Here is a 19,476-nt window from a genome sequence, read left to right on the forward strand (position 1 = left end):
AATGTGGAGCTGTGGGACAAACTTCTGGGATTCATAATTTTAGCGGATGTCCCAAATTTCCCTGAGAACCGGAGCCGTTAACAATGTTAATGTTAATGTCTAAAACATGGTTTCCCAAATCAGGGTCCCGACCCCCAGGGGGGTCGCGAGCGGATTGTTGGTGGGTCGCGTAGAACAAATATTAATTGCAGCTTGGATGCCGAACCTTTTGGTCATTTTTGTCAGGAACATAATTTCAAACCGAATTTTATTTTAAATATTCATCACCACGCTATTTTAAAAAAACATTTATGCCTTAAAGCTGTCCCCTTAATGCAGTAAAATAAAAACGCTAACATTTTGACAAACAATATCATGTTCGTCATTTTTTGCATTTGTACATGTAAGCTAACGTGAATATTTTTCATGTGGAAGAAGCCGAAACAGAAGACATTCTGTTTCAATTAATGCTTAATACTACTTGATAAAATGTATTTTTTCATAGGTGGGTCGCGAGACATATAGAATTTTGCTAGGTGGGTCGCATACCCAAAAGTTTGGGAAGCTCTGGTCTAAAAATCGAATGTGATTAACTTTTGGTAGGTCACAGAGGACTTTCACTATTTACTCCGCATATAATTCACCGTTACTTCGTGAATGCTAACAAAAATGCTCAGGTCTGGGATCAAATTTTAGAATTAAACTATTTTACGGATGTTTCGGGTTTCTTGAGGACCGTATTGTGGTCATTTCGGGCCACAATAGACTTTCACTATTGATTGCATTATCCATTCGATGATATAAACAGTTTCGAAATTTGCTTTGAGATGAACTTTTGCAATTGGCCACTTTTACGAATGTTTCGGATTTCCCGGAGGGCCGTTTGTGGTCATCTCAGAAGACTGAAACAATTTATTGCGTACACAATTTGCCCGTATGGATGGTTACGAAAAAAATAGGAATGCTCTGGAATGATTTTGTGGTATCGGCCCCTTTCGGGAGCATTTGCGGGTCGCAGAAGACTTGCACAATTGATTGCACTGGAAATTCGGTTATCAATGAATTGAAAAAAGCTCTGAGACGTATTTTTGAAATGAACCACTTTTACGTATGGTCCGGATCTTTCGGATGATCGTTTCGTGAGCTTTTTGGATCACTGAAGACTTTCACTACTGATTGCATCCATTATTCGTCAGGATGGATGATAACGAAATAATGCGAATCTCGGGGATTACCTTTTGAAATTGATCATTTTTACGGATGTTCCGAAAAAATCGCAAAGCTCTGGGATTAACTTTTAGAATTGGCCATTTAACGGATGTTCCCGATCTTCCGGAGAACCATTTCTGGGGAATTTGGAGGTCACAGAAGACATTTACTATTGATTGCCCCCACAATTTGCCAGAATGAATGGTTTTAAAAACATCGCGAAGCTCTAGGATAAACTTTTAGAATTGGCCATTTTACGGATGTTCTGGATCTTCCGGAGGACCATTTCTGGGACATTTGTAAGTCACAGAAGGTTTCAACTATTGATTGCACCCACAATTTGCCAGAAAGAATGGTTTTAAAAACATCGCGAAGCTCTTGAATGAAATTTTGGAATTGGCCACTTTTACCGGTGTTCCGGATCCTCCGGAGGACCGTTTCTGGGATATTTGGGGGCCACAGAAGACTTTTCCTATTGATAGCACCCACAATTTTCCAGAATGAATGGTTTAACGAACTTTTGGAATTGGCCATTTTACGGATGTTCCGGATCTTCCGGAGGACCTTTTCTGGGACATTTGTAGGTCACAGAAGGCTTCAACTATTGATTGCACCCACAATTTGCCAGAATGAATGGTAACCAAAAAATCGCGAAGCTCTGGGATGAACTTTTAGAATTGGCCATTTTTACGGATGTTCCGGATCTTCCAGAGGGCTTTCCGATGACCGTTCGAGGGATAAATTTGCCCAGAAATGGCATATACAATATAGCAAATACAGTTAGAATCATCAGAGCACATATTTGCAAGCAATTTTATGTTTCATAACACGCAACTCGAAAATTTGGTGCCAAATTGAGAAGCTCAAACAGTACCTCTTTAGCACAGGTTCCCCGGGGACTAGAGTGGCCAATTTGAATGAATCACCCCGTGGGCTTGTTATTTTCGGCTTTCGTTTGGTGCCTAAAGATCGAAAATCGGTTGAAATTTGAGTTTTTGTGATTGAGATGAAATCTTGGGTCCAAATGGACCCCAATGCACAATGTGTAACTTTTTTTCTAAGGGAAGATCCATAAAGTACGTCACGCAAAAAATGGCGATTTTCAACCAACCCTCCCCTTCGTCACACTTTTTGTATTAAAACTCTAAATTTTTTGTATGAGTCGTCACGCTGCTCGGAAACCCCCCTCCCCCCCAAGAGCGTGACGTACTTTGTGGATGGCCCCTAATGCATTATGAAAGTTAACTGCGAAGTTCCTAAGCCAGGTTACCATTTTTGCATTCGTATATCATGAGGTCATCCTTCCTAATATCCACTACGGCAATAAAAGAAATACACGAGGTTATGTAGCGCGGTTTCAAGACTCAACCACTTCCACCCATTTGAGCGTTACCTAAATTGAATGGATTTCACTTGATTCCGGAATTGATATTTTTTAAATTTTCTTTGGAGCGCTTTTATTTTACTCTTTCATTGATCAACTTATACGACTTGGAAATGTGGTCTGCGTAATAAATAGACTTGAGTTATTCGTAACTGGCAAACGCTCTCCCTCCTCCATTCATCCCTTAGTTTTGGGCTCGCTCAATAAGGATGGTATCTCTCGGAACCACCAGCTTACGCAGTCAATTTAATCAATTCAAGCATGATTATTCCAGCGCAATTAAAATACAATAAGCATGTAACATACTCTCCCCTGTGAGCCAACATAAACTTAAATTGCTTCGCAAATTGATAAGATTATGAGAGTTTGTCATGTACTCGGGTTTGTACGGAAAATGGAGCGAGCTTCGCCAACGAAGAGTGTTCCCCTTCCGTAATTCAATTTCACCGATCCACCTGTAGCTGAATTCGATTGCGAAAGTGGGAAACGAAATTTGAAATAGGATATGTGCTCCCTTGGACGGGCTTCTCGCCTAATTTACCAAAAGGACCGGAGCTACAATGGGAGAACTCCTTCTTGCGATGGATACAGTGTGCAGAGGCACAACTTTATCAACGCAGCTTCGCCGAGATAGTAGAGTATCTACTCAAAACGTAATAAAACGGAAAACTTTTTGCAATCTTTCGAATCTCAACGCATAACGGTCAAACCTACCTTAGAAAGCTCGGCAGTTTTGGGATCAGTTCGATAGAAGCAACAAGCCATTGTTGTAGATAAGAAGACTGACCTTTCTCTTTTTAGGTCAAACAGATAACAGTTGAAATATTTTATTAATCCCTTTATTATTGCATTTTTTTCCACTTGGAAAGATCTTCCCATCAAAGCCGGAATAAATTTTTCAAAACATTAAACAGCATTTGTGAGATTTAAATAAAAGTTTTAACTTAAACTGCTCTCTTCTATCTAGATCACTGACTGCGCCAACCAATGTTAGTAGATGGTACACCGATTGGCGCAAGCACGTTGTCTTTGAGTATTGTAGCGTGCTTGCAACGAATGGTGTTTCACGTCTGGCTCCGCCAGTGATTTTGATATAATAAAACAATCGATACGGTAACGAAGTAAAAAAAAGCACTCAACATCAAATGATGCAAATTATAGTGTGTTTTATCCTCGACAAAGATTAAAATCTGTGAGCATTAAATAGCACCAATTAGTAATTTTTTTTCGATTTCTAGAGTTTTGAAAAATTTCCAAGGAGTGAATTCTTGAATTCCTCTTGAAATTACATCTTCTGAATTGTCTTTTAAATCAAAATTGCTTCTGAAATGTCCTTTAAATTACTCCTGGAATTCTCTACTTCTAAACTAATTACTGAAGCTTTCTTGAAATACAGCACCGAAGCGAATCATGGAGGTTTAGAGGAATGATGAATTTCCAAAATAACTTCTGGAAGAAATTCTAAAGTAATTCCGAGAAAAATTTCCTAAGGGCGACTGGAAATTTTTGAAAAAAAAACTGAAAGTGAAAGTTGAAAGTTTTTATAAAGGATTTTCTCAAAGAGCTGCTGAAGGAATTTTCGACATATGTACCTATTTCATGAAGAGCCCTCCGAATCTGATGGAAGTTTTCGAAGGGACACCCCAAGAAATTTTCAAAGTAATCTCTGTATAAATTTCCAAGGGAATTCCGGTAAACCTTCCCTCGAAACTAATAAAGTGGAAGAATTTCCAGAATAGTTCATGGAGGAATTTCTGGGATATTTCGTGGAGAAATTTTCGAAGGAATCAGTACAAATAAATCATTTTTCAACTATTATTCCGTTGTTCCAAATTGTGTAATCATATGTACGATGCCGTCCACTCTTTCTACGCCCATTTATTGCGTACCTAAAATGTTTTGGTTCAATTCCAACCGAAAGCAATCGACCATCGTCAGCCACACAATGGAAACCGTATGGGAATTATCAACGCCCAGATCGGTTGCAAGTATCCACTTCCCATCCGTTTTGCCGCAGTGTCGCAGATCCTGATCCCACTGGGCGGCGGCCAAATGGCAGAAAAAAAATATATACGGACATGTGGACGACTGTTTCCTGCTTGACTTCACTTGTGAGTACGGGCGGATCGTGTCGAGCAACGCTATTACGAAATTATACGCGTGTAATCTCCATTCTCCTCGACCGGGCCTGGGTGGGCGTGCGAAACTTTCTCTACGGCAGTGGGATGTCACCAAAAGAACAAGGTGCCATGGTTGGCACCCGGGACCCACATTTACTCTGTTGCTTCACACCTCTGTGAAAGCGAAGTCTGGTTCGGGGCGATGGGAGGACGCCTCTGGTTCTACCTTCCACGGCAAGCCAAAGCCACGTAGGGGTAACGAACCTGAGATAATGGTTTAAATTATTTTTATTCATAAAAAGTTACGAATGTCACTTAAAAAAGGGAAAGGTCATCTTATTCGGCCGAATGCCACTAGCCGAATAAACCATTAGGCCGAAACCCATCTGGCCGAAAGTCAATTAGCCGACCTGGTCATAGGGTCGAATGGGTCATTTGGTCCAAAAGGACATTTAGCCGAATAGGTCATTTGACGTCTTACTCCTCAAGATATGCTCGTTTGCGTAAAATCCATGCAACCGGTACTGAATAACGTGGAATCATATTTGAGGGCGCCGTTATTATAATAGATAAAATTTTAGGCAAGTTTTGTTTATTTTTCTTTAGTTTAATTTATTCATTTATTTATTTACCACATCCTGATTACTCGAAACAGCACTAAGACATTTTTTTTATAAGGGAGGGGCCGTTTGATAAAAAATGATTCGGCCGAGTTCCATTTGGCCGAGAGCCACTAGGCCGATAATTGTTTAGCTGAATATACCATTCGACCGAACAGTTCATTAGGCTGAACATCATTTGGCCGAATAGGTAATTTGGCCAGGAATGGGGTAAGAAAACCTAATGGTTTTCTTTCAGATGTGTGTGACGAATATTTAAGGGAGCATCCATCGATTACGTTAGGGGGGTTGCCCGAAGTGTGACAATTCAATACAAAAATTGTATAAACTTCGTACAAAAAGAATGACATAAAGGAACGGGAGGTCGTAAATTACCATTTTTTGCGTTGTAATTAATGGATCTTCCCTAATACGTATTTTTTTACTTTTAGGTGGATATTAATTCAAATCTATTTCTGCAGCTAGATTTGATACCGGAATTTGCTTTAATGAAGCCTATACGGAGAATACGGATTGGAATCGAAAAGACATAATGGTTCGAGGTAGAACTCAGATATTTCTGACGATTAAAATAATGCATAGTCTTGAATACCGTCCACATTGATCCGGTTAACAAATAGCCATGTAGTTTTAATAATAGTTGTGTGAATCATCTTACACTGTTACATAATTCCCGTTCACAGCTTTTAAATCGCTACAGTGATGATGTGATGTGATGATATTATATATTATATTATTATGTAGTGATAAAGTTCGGCAAAAGCAAAGTTTAAAAGGGTTTGGGTCATTTGGCCAAATGTCGTTTGGCGGAATAGATTTTTTTAACTTTATTATAGTGATTTTTGAAAAAAGGAAATTCATCACTTGCCGAATAGTTGAAATACGTGTGAAGTGTGTGAACCCGGGTAGACGAAAATAGCTCATTAACAGTAAAACGTGATATTGATAACAAAACATGATATGAACTTGTTCGAAATAAGAGTAAAAATAACAAGCAAAAATAACAAAAATTTGCGCTGAAATATCACAATAATATCAGGTTTTGCTATTAGTTTGTTATTATTAATAGCAAAACCTGATATTTTTATGATATTTCGGTGCATTTTTTGTTATTTTTCTTTTTTGTTTTTTTTAAGAGTAAAAACTTCTTTCAAACAAGTTAATATTATGTTTTGTTATCAATATCACAGCTTCTACCCGGGAAATGAGAAGTTAGTAGTGAGAACTATGAAGTATTTGTAGTGGGAAGCAAGAAGTGACAAATGAGAAGTGGTTAGTGTGAAGTTATTGGTAAGAAGTAAGATGTGATAGGTGAGAATTGTTAAGTAAAATAACGAATAGCAACCAACACGAAGCAAGATCATCTTTGAATGAACAAGAAGACAAAAAAGAGGGAAGGAGGAAAAAGAAATAAGGAAGAAGGAAAAAGGAAGGAGGAATAATGAAAAAGGAAGAAGGAATAGAGAAAAAGAAAGAAGGAAGAAGGAAAAAGGAAGAGAAAGGACGAAGGAAGAAGGATAGAATAATAAGGAAAAGGGAAGAAGGAAGAAGGAAGAATAAAGGAGGACAGAAGAAGGAAGAAAGAGGAAGTTCTCTGTTCTCAGTTTACTTTTCTCTTTCCATTTTTTACTTTCTACTACTCATTACTCACTTCTCATTTCTCACTCTTCACTACTCGTAACCTGAGGATTAGGTCAAATGGCCTAACACCTTGAAACGATTTTTAACTGACGGATTCCGAATACGCCCAACTTCGACCAACAGAATAATAGATACAATATTCATCTACACTCAGCTGCATGTTTTGGATTGTTCAAGATGAATTAAAAGGTGCTCAAATCACCGTGTATTCCTACTGCAGTGCAGGAAATGCTTTGATCCGTTACATTCTCACAGAGAAGTGAGAAGTGTGAAGCGAGAAGAGAATAGTAAGAAATGGCAAGTGATAAATGAGAAATAATATGTGAGATGTGAGAAATGGGAAGTAATTTTTAGATGTGAGAAGCAAGAAGAAAAAGTGAGAAGTTTGAAGTGAGAATTAAGAAGTGAGAAGCGAGAAGTAAGAAGGAAGAAATTAGCAGTCACAAGTAAGAGTCGAAAAGTAATAGTAAGAAGTGTGTAATGAGATAAAAATGTTTGAAGGAAGAAGTGAAAAGCGTGAAGTGATAAATGAGAAGCGGTAAGTGAGAAGCAACAAGTGAGAAATGAGAGTGAGAAGAGAGCAGTAAGAAATGAGAAATTAGATACGATAAGTGAGAAGTACGAAGTGAAAAATGAGAACTGTGAAGATGGTAGTGTAAAGTGTCAAGTGAGGAGTAAGAAGTAAATAATGAGAAGAACTGAGAAATTAGAAACGAGAGCTGTGAAGCGAGAAGGGAGAAGTATAAAGTGAAGAATGAGAAGTAAGATGTGCCAAGTGAGAAGTGAAAAGTGAGAAAGGAGAAATGAGAAGTGATAAGTGAGGTGTGAGATTTGGGAAGTGTGAAGCGTGAAGACTCTGATCACTACCTCGTTGTCAGTAAAATTCGATCACGGTTGTCAACTGTATCCAACGAAAGATCATACCGAACGATGCGTTACAATATCCAGCCATTGTCGGCGGAAGGAGTATCGACCCAGGCGACCCAGGATGGGTTGGTTCGAAGTGGAGTGTCAGAGAGTGACAGATGAAAAGAACGTTGCCAGAAGCCGGATGTTGGTGTCGGGTACCCGATCGAATAGAGGTCGGTACAAGGAAGCAGCAGGGAGCAGCAGGGACTATGTCCAAGGGCTTGACGACCCCTCCCCAGGCCATCTGCGAGTTACGGGGCTTGCCAAGGATATGATGGAGTTTGACAATAGGCCCTGTTAAATTCCTATAAAAAGCTGCATGTATCCGCAAGTAGGCCCCACCAAAGCGACCGTGTGCCGCTCAAAGCGCACAAGCCCAAGTCCTGGTGTTAGGTGGGACGCTAAACAGCCCTGACACGACGGCCCTCCGACGAGACAGGCCCAATAAGCCGCCTGGAAAACCAATATAAGAGATAATGCGACTCGGCAAAGACCTAGGCGACGAATAAAGGATAACGATTGAAAGCTTGGAACATGGAAATGTAAGTCGCTAGGTTTCGCAGGTTGCAACAGGATGATCTACGATGAATTACATCCCCGCAACTTCGACGTCGTGGTGCTGCAGGAAATCTGCTGGACAGGACAGAAAGTGTGGAAAATCTGACATCGACCGGCTACCATCTACCAAAGCTGTGGCACCACCAACGAGCTGGGAACCGGCTTCATAGTGTTGGGCAAGATGCGCCAGCGCGTGATTGGGTGGCAGACAATCAACGCAATGATGTGCAAGCTAAGGATTAAAGGCCGTTTCTTCAACTATAGTGTCATCAACGCAATTCCCACACGAAGGAACATCCGACGACGAGAAAGAAGCGTTCTATGCACAGCTGGAGCAGACATACGATGGATGCCCACTGCAGGACGTCAAAATCGTCATCGGTGACATGAACGCTCAGATAGGAAGGGAGGAAATGCATATAGACCGGTCATCGGACCGGATAGTCTGCACACCGTATCGAATGACAATTGCCAACGATGCATAAACTTCGCCGCCTCCCGCGGAATGGTAGTCAAAAGCACCTTCTTTCCCCGCAAAAATATCCACAAGGCCACATGGAGATCACCTAACCAAGAATCGGAAAGCCAAATCGACCACGTTCTAATCGACGGTAAATTCCTCTCCGACATCACGAACGTCCGCACTTACCGCAGTGCGAATATTGAATACGACCACTACCTCGTTGTAGTATGCCTGCGCTTAAAACTCTCGACGGTGTACAACACGCGTCGAAGTCGGACGCCGCGGCTCAATTTTGGGCGGCTACAAGACGGTAGACTAGCCCAAGAATACGCGCAGCAGCTGGAAGTGGCACTCCCAACGAAAGAGCAGCTAGGCGCAGAGTCTCTTGAAGATGGCTGGAGAGATATTCGATTCGCCATTGGCAGCACCGCAACCGCTGCACTTGGCACGGTGCCCCCGGATCAGAGAAACGACTGGTATGACGGCGAATGTGAGCAGTTAGTAGAAGAGAAGAATGCAGCATGGGCGAGATTGCTGTAACCGCACGAGGGCGAACGAGGCACGATATAAACGGGCGCAGAACAGACAAAACTCGATTTTCCGGAGGAAAAAGCGCCAGCAGGAAGATCGAGACCGTGAAGAGACGGAGCAACTGTACCGCGCTAATAACACACGAAAGTTCTATGAGAAGTTAAACCGTTCACGTAAAGGCCACGTGCCACAGCCTGATATGTGTAAGGACATAAACGGGAACCTTCTTACGAACGAGCGTGAGGTGATCCAAAGGTGGCGGCAGCACTACGAAGAACACCTGAATGGCGATGTGGCAGACGAAGATGGCGGTATAGTGATGGACCTGGGAGAACGCGCGCAGGACATAATTTTACCGCCTCCGGATCTCCAGGAAATCCAGGAGGAGATTGGCCGGCTGAAGAACAACAAAGCCCCTGAGGTTGACCAACTACCAGGAGAGCTATTTAAACACGGTGGTGAGGCACTGGCTAGAGCGCTGCACTGGGTCATTACCAGGATTTGGGAGGAGGAAGTTTTGCCGCAGAAGTAGATGTAAGGTGTCGTGTGTCCTATCTACAAAAATGGCGATAAGCTGTAGCAACTACCGCGCAATCACATTGCTGAACGCCGCCTACAAGGTACTCTCCCAAATTTTATGCGTCGACTAGCAGCAATTGCAAGGGAGTTCATGGGGCAGTACCAGGCGGGTGTTATGGGCGAACGCTCAACCACGGACCAGGTGTTCGCCATTCGCCAAGTACTGCAGAAATGCCGCGAATACAACGTTCCCACTCATCATTTATTCATCGACTTCAAAGCCGCATATGATACAATCGATCGGGACCAGCTATGGCAGCTAATGCACGAACACGGATTTCCGGATAAACTGATACGGTTGATCAAAGCGACGATGGATCGGGTGACGTGCGTAGTTCGAGTTTCAGGGGCATTCTCGAGTCCCTTTGAAACGCGTAAATGGTTACGGCTAGGTGATGGTCTTTCGTGTCCGTTATTCAACATCGCTTTGGAAGGAGTAATACGAAGAGCAGCGATTGACACGAGTTTTGCAATTTTAAATAAGTCCGTTCAGCTATTTGGCTTCGCCGACGACATAGATATTATGGCACGTAACTTTGAGAATATGGAGGAAGCCTTTATCAGACTGAAGAGGGAAGCTAAGTGGAACGGACTAGTCGTCAACACGTCGAAGACGAAGTACATGATAGGAAGAGGTTCAAAAGAAGACAATGTGAGCCACCCACCTCGAGGCTCACTGGTGACTGCCGAAAATGATACTAGCAGAGAAATTCGGAGACGCATAGTGGCTGGAAATCGTACGTACTTTGGACTCCGCAAGACGCTCCGATCGAATAGAGTTCGCCGCCGTACCAAACTGACAATCTACAAAACGCTCATTAGACCGGTAGTCCTCTACGGACACGAGACCTGGTCGATGCTCGTGGAGGGCCAACGCGCACTTGGAGTTTTCAAAAGGAAAATGCTGCGTACCATCTATGATGGGGTGCAGATGACGGACGTGGGTACGTGGAGGAGGCGAATGAACCACGAGTTGCATCAGCTGTTGGGAGAACCATCCATCGTTCACCCCGCGAAAATCGGACGACTGCGGTGGGCCGGGCACGTAGCCAGAATATCGGACATTAACCCGGTGAAAATGGTTCTTGACAACGATCCGACGGGTACAAGACTGCGCGGTTGGCGACGTGTAGCCATGCACCGAGCCAAATGGAGAAGACTCTTATATACCGCACAGGCCACTTCGGCCTTAGTCTGAATAAATGCAATGAAATGAGATGTAAGAAGTGAAAAATGAAGTAAAGATGTGATAGATGAGAGGTGATAAGGGAGAAGTGTTCCACGCGATTTTGACGTCACACGTTCCGTTGCTTGGATTGCAATCGTGACGTCATGTTCGTTTGGCTACACTAATTGAGAGTTCGTTTGTCTTCGCCTCAGCTCGTCTATGGAACCTATAGTGTCTGTAATTTAGAGTGCTTTGCGATTTGGGTACACTATTTAGCCCACTATCTGGGATGCGGGTGGTCGTCGAACAACTCGATAACGTTATCGAGTTCACAAGTGGAAGGTAGAACATCAGTAAGGAACTGAAACAGAACCTGCTGGTGCACCGAGTCGTAAGACAAGAACAGGACTCTTTTATCAGCCACCCGCAGAAAGCGAGAAGGCCGAGCGACAGCGAGGTGCCAAAACCGAGGCCTTCTCCTTCCTAGGAAAGCAACTATGGCCCAGAAGGCAATTGATTTCGCCCTGACGGCCAACGAGAAAAAGGCTGTGTCTAACCAAAAACGGCTCAAGCAGCAATCCGGTGAAGGTGCTCAGAGCAAAGCCAAACAGTAGGCGACCATAAAGGCCAAACTTTCAATTTCAATGGTTAAGCTCTGACAACATCGTTCGAGGAGATACAATATATCATCGGGTCGTTATTTACGTGACTATTTTCACGTGGATTTCGGAATTTATTTCATGTACTATAAGGAGCATGCAACATATTTGAAACACGTCGACAGGCCTTTGGCTACGCGAGTAGATCTGAATGCCTTACTCCAGGAATTTCTTGGATAGCCAAGAAGTTAAGCTGTGGACACATTCTATTCTATTTTTTCTTGATTGATGACTTGTTTTCAAGTCCCACCGGCAGCCGAATATTTTTTCGCAGTATCTCATTAAAACTGTGGGCTTCGTGGCCGTGTGATTAGCGACGTCAATCGTCTAGACGCATGTGGGTTCGATTCCCGCCCCGGTAAGGAGGAAACTTTTCGTGATCGAAAAATTCTCCACTCTTTCGAAAAACCAATTTTAGATTAAAAGTCGTCTTTAAGTGTTTTTTTGGATTTACGCGTTTTTTATTTCATGTGGTTTTCGGGATTTACGCGGATTTTTTCAAAAAAATATTTTTTACGCGGTTTTTAAAAAAGGTTAGGAAACACGTGAAAACCACAAAAAAATCGATTATAAGTTAACCCATTTTTACGCGGTTTTGATTTACGCTTATCACCCGCGTCAAAAATGTGCTTTAAACATAAATATCGACAAGAAAAGTGATAGATGTAGTCGAATATATCACTTTCCAGGATTCTTTCACGAACTTTCTGTGTTTGTGTTGACTAGACTAGAAAAGTTTAAAGATTATCCGAAAAGAAGCACATAAAAGAATTTCCTGGATGAATCCACGCACCATTGTGCAGGCTGATGATATAGCTTAGTGTAAGGGAAATAAATAAGATTTGTCAGATCACTGGAACTCAAAAGTATTTTGTTGACCAGTGAATAAACTGATGTCAATAAATGGTCACAAAATAGTACTCCAAAAGTTCAGCAAAAACTGAAAACGATATTTTTGACGATAAAATTAGCCTACCTACCCCTATGCGAAGCGATGGCATTACGGCCGTTCGGCACTTTTTGCAGTGGCGCGCTCGGGAAAAGGATACCTACGAACATATTGCCGCCACGCGGTGATATATGAGATGATTTAAATTTCAAATGTAAATGCAATTAAAAAGTTTATTATGAGTCCCAGCGGAAATGCTGCTGCTGCTGCTTAGCGAGAACGAATCCCGCTTTCGTCGAAGCGGAACCATCCCGAAAGGCGGGGAAAGACAAACGGTGTAATAATGACTCCATCGGAACATGTTGGCTCAGCCGGATTGAGGCAAAAACAGAAGCCCCCGGCGGACAATGATGCGTGGGATGAATTGTTAATTGTTCATTTGTACGAGTAAAATTAATGGAGCTTTGCATACATATCACAAGAGGGAATCATGATTGATGGTAAGCTTTGGATGAAGTTGGATCGCATTGAATGGGTTGGGACCAACATTGTCTGCAGAGGGAAAACATGGTACCGGCCTATAGTGCTGACCATAAGTCAGAAAAAGTTGTTAATGGCCTCAACCTTCATTCCATCACGATAAAAATTAGCACTGTACTGAGTACAGCCATTCAAGTTATTGTCCATGTGATTGAAAGTGCTTTTTTTTGTGTTGGATTGCTATTCAATCAATTTGCAAGTGCTGTGAATGGAATCAATTTCGCAACATCAATTTCATCGACCAAATTGCTCATCAATAGAAGTTAAAATGTAACACAGAAATCGTTTGAAAAACCGAGTAAGTGCACTGTAGTGGTGAAGATGTGTTTGTATTATTTATTCTTTGCACTTTCGAAATACGTAACTGGATTTTTGTGTATTGCAATTATGAGACATATTGTTATTACTTATTTTAATTTTCGCCACTTATAAGCAAGAAGCTATGCAAAATGCTTTGAATTTATGTTCAACCTACAAATCGTTTAACTAAAACTACAGTTTGAAGGAATAAAAATGAATACGTACAGAACTTACAGCTGCATCCTTTACATGTGCCTGAAACGAGAGAAAAACATTGTTAAAATTTGTGGTCTTGAACTCTTCGTTTATCAGAATCAGAATGGGTTCACTGATGAATGGGGAACATCGAAATTACTGCACAGCAAATTGATACATAAAATGTTTGCGACTGGATGGTGTAGTGCACTTGCACGTCACATTGGTGAACCAGAGTCGATCGAATGGCCTTGGCGAGACAAAAATCAATCGTCAAAGTACATTTATGGCAGACATAGATAAAACCAAGTCGTTATGCGTTGTAAGATTTTTGTCGATTACGAGCCTTATTTTGATGATTATTTTTGATGATGCTTTGTTAAAGAGAATTTCGCTAGAATTCATAGCGGCGATCATTTAAATAACCATTTCGGCCTTATTGATCAGCCTCATGAATTTGCATGCTCACTGGTACCATACGAGCCTATGTTCTTTAACATGACAACTAGCAAAGTTTTGTTATGTCATGCGTATATGAAATTGGAAAAGTAAAACACATTACCGTATATTAAAGAAAAATGAAAACATTATTGTATGGTAAGTGTAAACCGGATGTTGCCACCTTAGTGCTTAATATGGCCAACCTTGAAAAATGCATATTTTCCAAACACTATCAATCAGTTTCCACTGCGAAGAAGCTACTGTTACAGCTAATAAAACCTTCGAAAATTGCTTTATTTTTGGAATTATGCGAGAAACTGGCCAAATTAGGAACATGGCCAAAACTGGTACAGATACCCTATCTGCTTATAACTCACCTCAATCGCGAAAAAAATGAGCCATAAATCTGAGAGAGTGCAGAAGAACCGAAAAATCAATGGCAAAGATCCTATCGCAGGTTGAGCACCGTGAATTGCCTAATTGCAAATAGTATCATTTTACAATATCTTAAACCCCTTATAGAAGCCACCCCAATTGATGAAAACGAAGTAATCTTATCTAATCTTTTAATCGACCACTGCACCCGAAACTGCTCCCAAGCAGCTTTCACAAAATTTACGATCTTCTTATCAACAGCAGTCACAACAAAGTCATTCGCCGAATTGATGGAACCACAATTGCTCCATGCATGTATCATGTCTGCAAGACGTGCACAAAATTCCTTCCAATCCGATTAACGAATTCTAATAATAGAGTTTCTGCTTCTGAATGGTTTTGTTTATAATTTTATGGAAGATGGTAAGAAAGGTAGGATATGTATTAGGATGGAGGATGAAATTTGTTTCATGGTAAGAGGAATTATTGGAATTATTTTTCCTAAACTCTTGGGAATGCAGCAAAAGGTGAGCTTATTTTTACCTCTGTTTTTGCCATTTTAGAGCTCCATTCTGCTACAGATTCTTCTGCTAGTTTATCTCTTGAACAGTACAGTGAAGCAGTCCCGATCTCACATAGCAAATAATTTTGAAAATTCAACGATGTGTAAAATTGCACCTTATCCCATCAAACGAAATAACATTCGATATTCAATCAAATTTGACTGAATTTTACAAGCAAGCGCTCCTTAGCCGTGCAGTAAGACGCGCGGCTACAAAGCAATGCCATGCTGAGGCTGGCTGGGTTCGATTTTCGGATTGTAAATTGCCTCGACTTCCCTGGGCATAAAAGTATCATCGTGTTAGCCTCATGATATACGAATGCAAAAATGGTAGCTTGGCTTAGAAACCTCGCAGTTTATAATTGTGGAAGTGCTTAACCTTCTGTCTGTGTTCAAAAAAACTTACGTTGTCTGTGCTCTGGGGTCAAATTGACCCCAAATTAAAATAGCTATAACTTTTTCAATGTTTGACCAATTTTGGATTTCTGGGGCTGTTTCGAAAGATAATTTAATCATCTTTCAGGTCGTTACCAAAGATTGACTATTAGCAGGGCGGGTTCATCGCGGGAGGGTTTTAGTGAAGAAGGGTACAAAACAGTGATTTTTCATGATTCATGATTTCATGAATCCTACCCATTTGAAATGCACCTTTTTTAAAAAAGGTTATGCAGGAAGGCATGTGCCTTGACATGAGGCGTTGATAAGTTGAGAACTCGGCCGCCAGGGTATGGTATATTTGAATTCATTATTTTAGACTACTCAAGATATTTCGATATATAGAGTTCTCCTCAGTGCAAATACTCTTATCGCACACATTTAAAAATTGGAAGAAGTGCTCATTATATTGAGCACCGCTTTGTAGTGCTAGACATCCTGAACAGTGTTGGCGAATACAACTTGGGTGTAGGTATGAGGGATCTCAAGCTAAAGCAATATTTCATATATGCAAGAATATTGCAAGTACACTAGCGTCCCAGTGTGGGGATGTAATGCCAATAAAAGGAAGAAGAAGATTGAATGTTACGTTTATTTGCATGCTTCAAATATGTGCATGAAAATACATTCAAAATCACAACATATTTTATCTGTTCAGGTCTTGATTATATATTAGCAAGCGAAGTCAGTTGGAATATCCATAATGATTTTAGCAGAATATCTACCAACGAAATTTTCACTTTATTTTGAATTGAGGGTTAGATTAGAAACTTATTTTGAGCCGGTTTTAATGTTTTAAATTTTGTCATGAGCTGTGTATAGTAGGCTCTCCAAATGTACAGCATCATGACAGTCTTTCAATGATGGTCGCTTTGGTTCAATCATGACAATTATAACAACCGTTCTATCGGTTCATATGCGACAGCCCACATATACGCAATCAGACCAACATTTGAAAAAAGAGTAACAGCCAAAATTTATTCTTTTCTGCTCCTCATTGTGGTACACATAGTTTAGATTAAGGTGACTCAGGAAGGCACTTCAAACCGTGTTATTTTTCCTATCTTTTGTCTTTTCTAGCATTTCCACCTCGTAATTTTGGAGCGGCGTATCTCGGATTTCAGCTGTTTGATGTAACTGTAAAAGTATCAGCATGTATCAGTTGTAGAAAAAATTAAGCATTCAATGATGAATTGATGACGATTTGATGATTGTTTGTGCTTCCCGTGTCACCTTAATATAATTATTTCGAATAAGGCACAAAGTGATTATTATTCAGGATACTTTGTTTCCTGATTGAATTCTGTTATGAGTGCATTCGATAAAACGCTTTGATCGAGTGTGACTGCTTGTCCGTTTCAACGAAAGTTCTGAAGAAAAAGAAGAAGAGAAAGATTTGCATACGAGATAATGGGAGAAAGCGTCTATCGTTCTTCTTGTGACAGATCTCGACGAGAACGCACAGTGTGCCGGTTGATTTTCATCCGGCTTTGTGTTCAGTAATTTCGATTCGGCTTTTGTTTACCACACTCCAGTGGTGCAAAGGGCCGACTTGAAAGTTCTCCATCCTGAGCGTTGTCCAGCTATCGCTTTAACCTGTTGCCAGGTTAGATTCCGGTCGGCTTCTTTTATTTCTTTATTGAGGCTTCGCCGCCATGAGCCTCTGGGTCTGCCTCTGCTGCGATGTCCAGCTGGGTTCCAGTCTAATGCTTGTTTACAGATTTCGTTTCCGCCCCTACGTAGAGTGTGGCCGACCCAGCCCCACTTCCGATCCCGAATTTCTGTTGCTATCGGCCTCTGGTGACAACGACGATGGAGCTCGTTGTTTGAGATCCAGATGTGAGGCCACCAGGCCCGAATTATATACCGCAGGCATCTGTTGATGAACACCTGCACTGCCGCTAGCCGCAAGTCATACTTATCTGTATATGGACGCCATATCCAGATAAGTTTGACTTGCGATTAGCGGCAGTGCAGCCGTTGAGTGTTCTCCACTGATACACACCAAGTTTTGCTAGCGTATAACAGCACAGATTTCACGTTAGAGTTGAAAATTTGTATTTTAGTGCGTTCACTTAACTGCCTGTTTTTAATGAGTTATTGACAAACTACGAAATGATCGATCCCAGATTACTAAATGATCGAAATATGTTGGTCTAAAAGTTTTCCAGAGGTGAAAAATTTGTTGTTGGAATCAACATATGCGAATAATTAAAATTTTTGATAGCTATGATAAATAAAGTATGTTTAAATGGATAATTAGAAGCCCTCGGAAAAAGTTTTGAAAACAACACACAATCTTAGCAATCCTTAAACAATCTTGGAAAGTATTTGATCAAATTCAAGTATTATCCAAATGCAATCTAAATTCGCCCTTCAACGACTCAAAAGCAAAACTCAATAGAAAACCAATATTAATTTCATCCAAATCTAATCAAACCCGAAATTCATCTGTATTTCAATGAGGCGAGTTCTCTCCAAAATAGCACTGAAATTCTATCGCTCCAATCAATTCCTATCTTAAACCAATACGATTGCAATCCAAAATTGATCGAAATCCAATCAAACATGAAAATAATATCGAATTCAATCTATCTTTCTTCATGAAACAGCCCTGGAAATTTCATTCATTTATTTAGTTTACATCTAAACGGATAACACTGAATCAACAATTTGATGCCACAATACACGGTTCGAGGCCGCATCTCTCCATCCTCGAATGCGCCCCACGCTCGCCAAGTCGTCTCGTACCTGCCGGATCGGAAGCGAACACCATCTTTGCAGGGTTGCTGTCCGGCATTCTTGCAACATGCCCTGCCCATCGTACCCTTCCGGCTTTAGCTACCTTCTGGATACTGGGTTCGCCGTAGAGCTGGGCGAGTTCGTGGTTCACCACTGGTTCATCCTTCGCCGCCTCACACCGTCTTCTTGCACACCGCCAAAGATGGTCATAAGCATGCGTCTCTCGAATACTCCTAGTGCTTGCAAGTCCTCCTCGAGCATGGTCCAAGTTTCATATCCGTAGAGGGCCATCGGTCTTATTAGCGTCTTATTGTACCAAATATACTATATTAAAAATATGATTCACTCTCACGAAATTTTGGCGACACCACATGTGGCGCCAACTCGCATCCAAAAGGATCGATACACACGTAAGTCGAACTACCCAAAATATGACGATCGTTTTAAACACACTTCAAAATGTCATCATGAGAAAAAAATAGGGATGCTTGATGTGCGGTAAGACGCGCAGCTACAAAGCAAGACCATGCTGAGGGTGGCTGGGTTCGATTCCCGGTGCCGGTCTAGGCAATTTTCGGATTGGAAATTGTCTCGACTTCCCTGGGCATAAAGTATCATCGTGCTAGCCTCATGATATACGAATGCAAAAATGGTAACCTGGCTTAGAAACCTCGCAGTTAATAACTGTGGAAGTGCTTAATGAACACTAAGCTGCGAGGCGGCTCTGTCCCAGTGTGGGGATGTAATGCCAATATGAAGAAGAAGAAGATGATGTTTTTTTGCAAACTTAATCGATTATGTTTATTCGAATGCAAACGGAAAATCAAATGTTGTAGCAGAAGTGTGGTAGGCATATTTTTGTGGAAATGTATAATATATTTGATATAGCTCATTAAACTGTATCAGGCGGGACCACGCCGGTGCACCATATCGAAATTAACGCACGCAGTTGGAGAGCTATACGAGGATGCTGTGGAAGTTTACATTCTTCTCGCATTGTACCTACTCGCTCTCTGTTTCGCACACCATGTTGCTGTTTGCTCATTTGACTGCAACACTTTTATGATTATTATGATTTAAAGAGGCGTCATGATTCTTTGGGAAATTTGACATTAAAGAAGTCAATGAATTGCCTGAGACAAACAGCAAGTTGTCTGCATGGCTTATTATACGTATC

The 19,476-nt window shown here is 41.3% G+C and overlaps 1 protein-coding gene across 1 annotated transcript in view; it reads right to left on the reverse strand.

Moving 5' to 3' along the window:
- The window catches only part of LOC134206327 (uncharacterized), a 380,581-nt gene that overhangs the window by 232,611 nt on the left and 128,494 nt on the right, over window positions 1–19,476 (reverse strand). The window contains exon 2 of the mRNA XM_062682026.1: window positions 13,784–13,804. Within this exon, the coding sequence (XP_062538010.1) occupies window positions 13,784–13,804 (21 nt within the window). The remainder of the gene's footprint in view (window positions 1–13,783; window positions 13,805–19,476) is intronic.

The sequence above is a fragment of the Armigeres subalbatus genome, chromosome 1, assembly GCF_024139115.2.
Source record: "Armigeres subalbatus isolate Guangzhou_Male chromosome 1, GZ_Asu_2, whole genome shotgun sequence".
NCBI lineage: Eukaryota > Metazoa > Arthropoda > Insecta > Diptera > Culicidae > Armigeres > Armigeres subalbatus.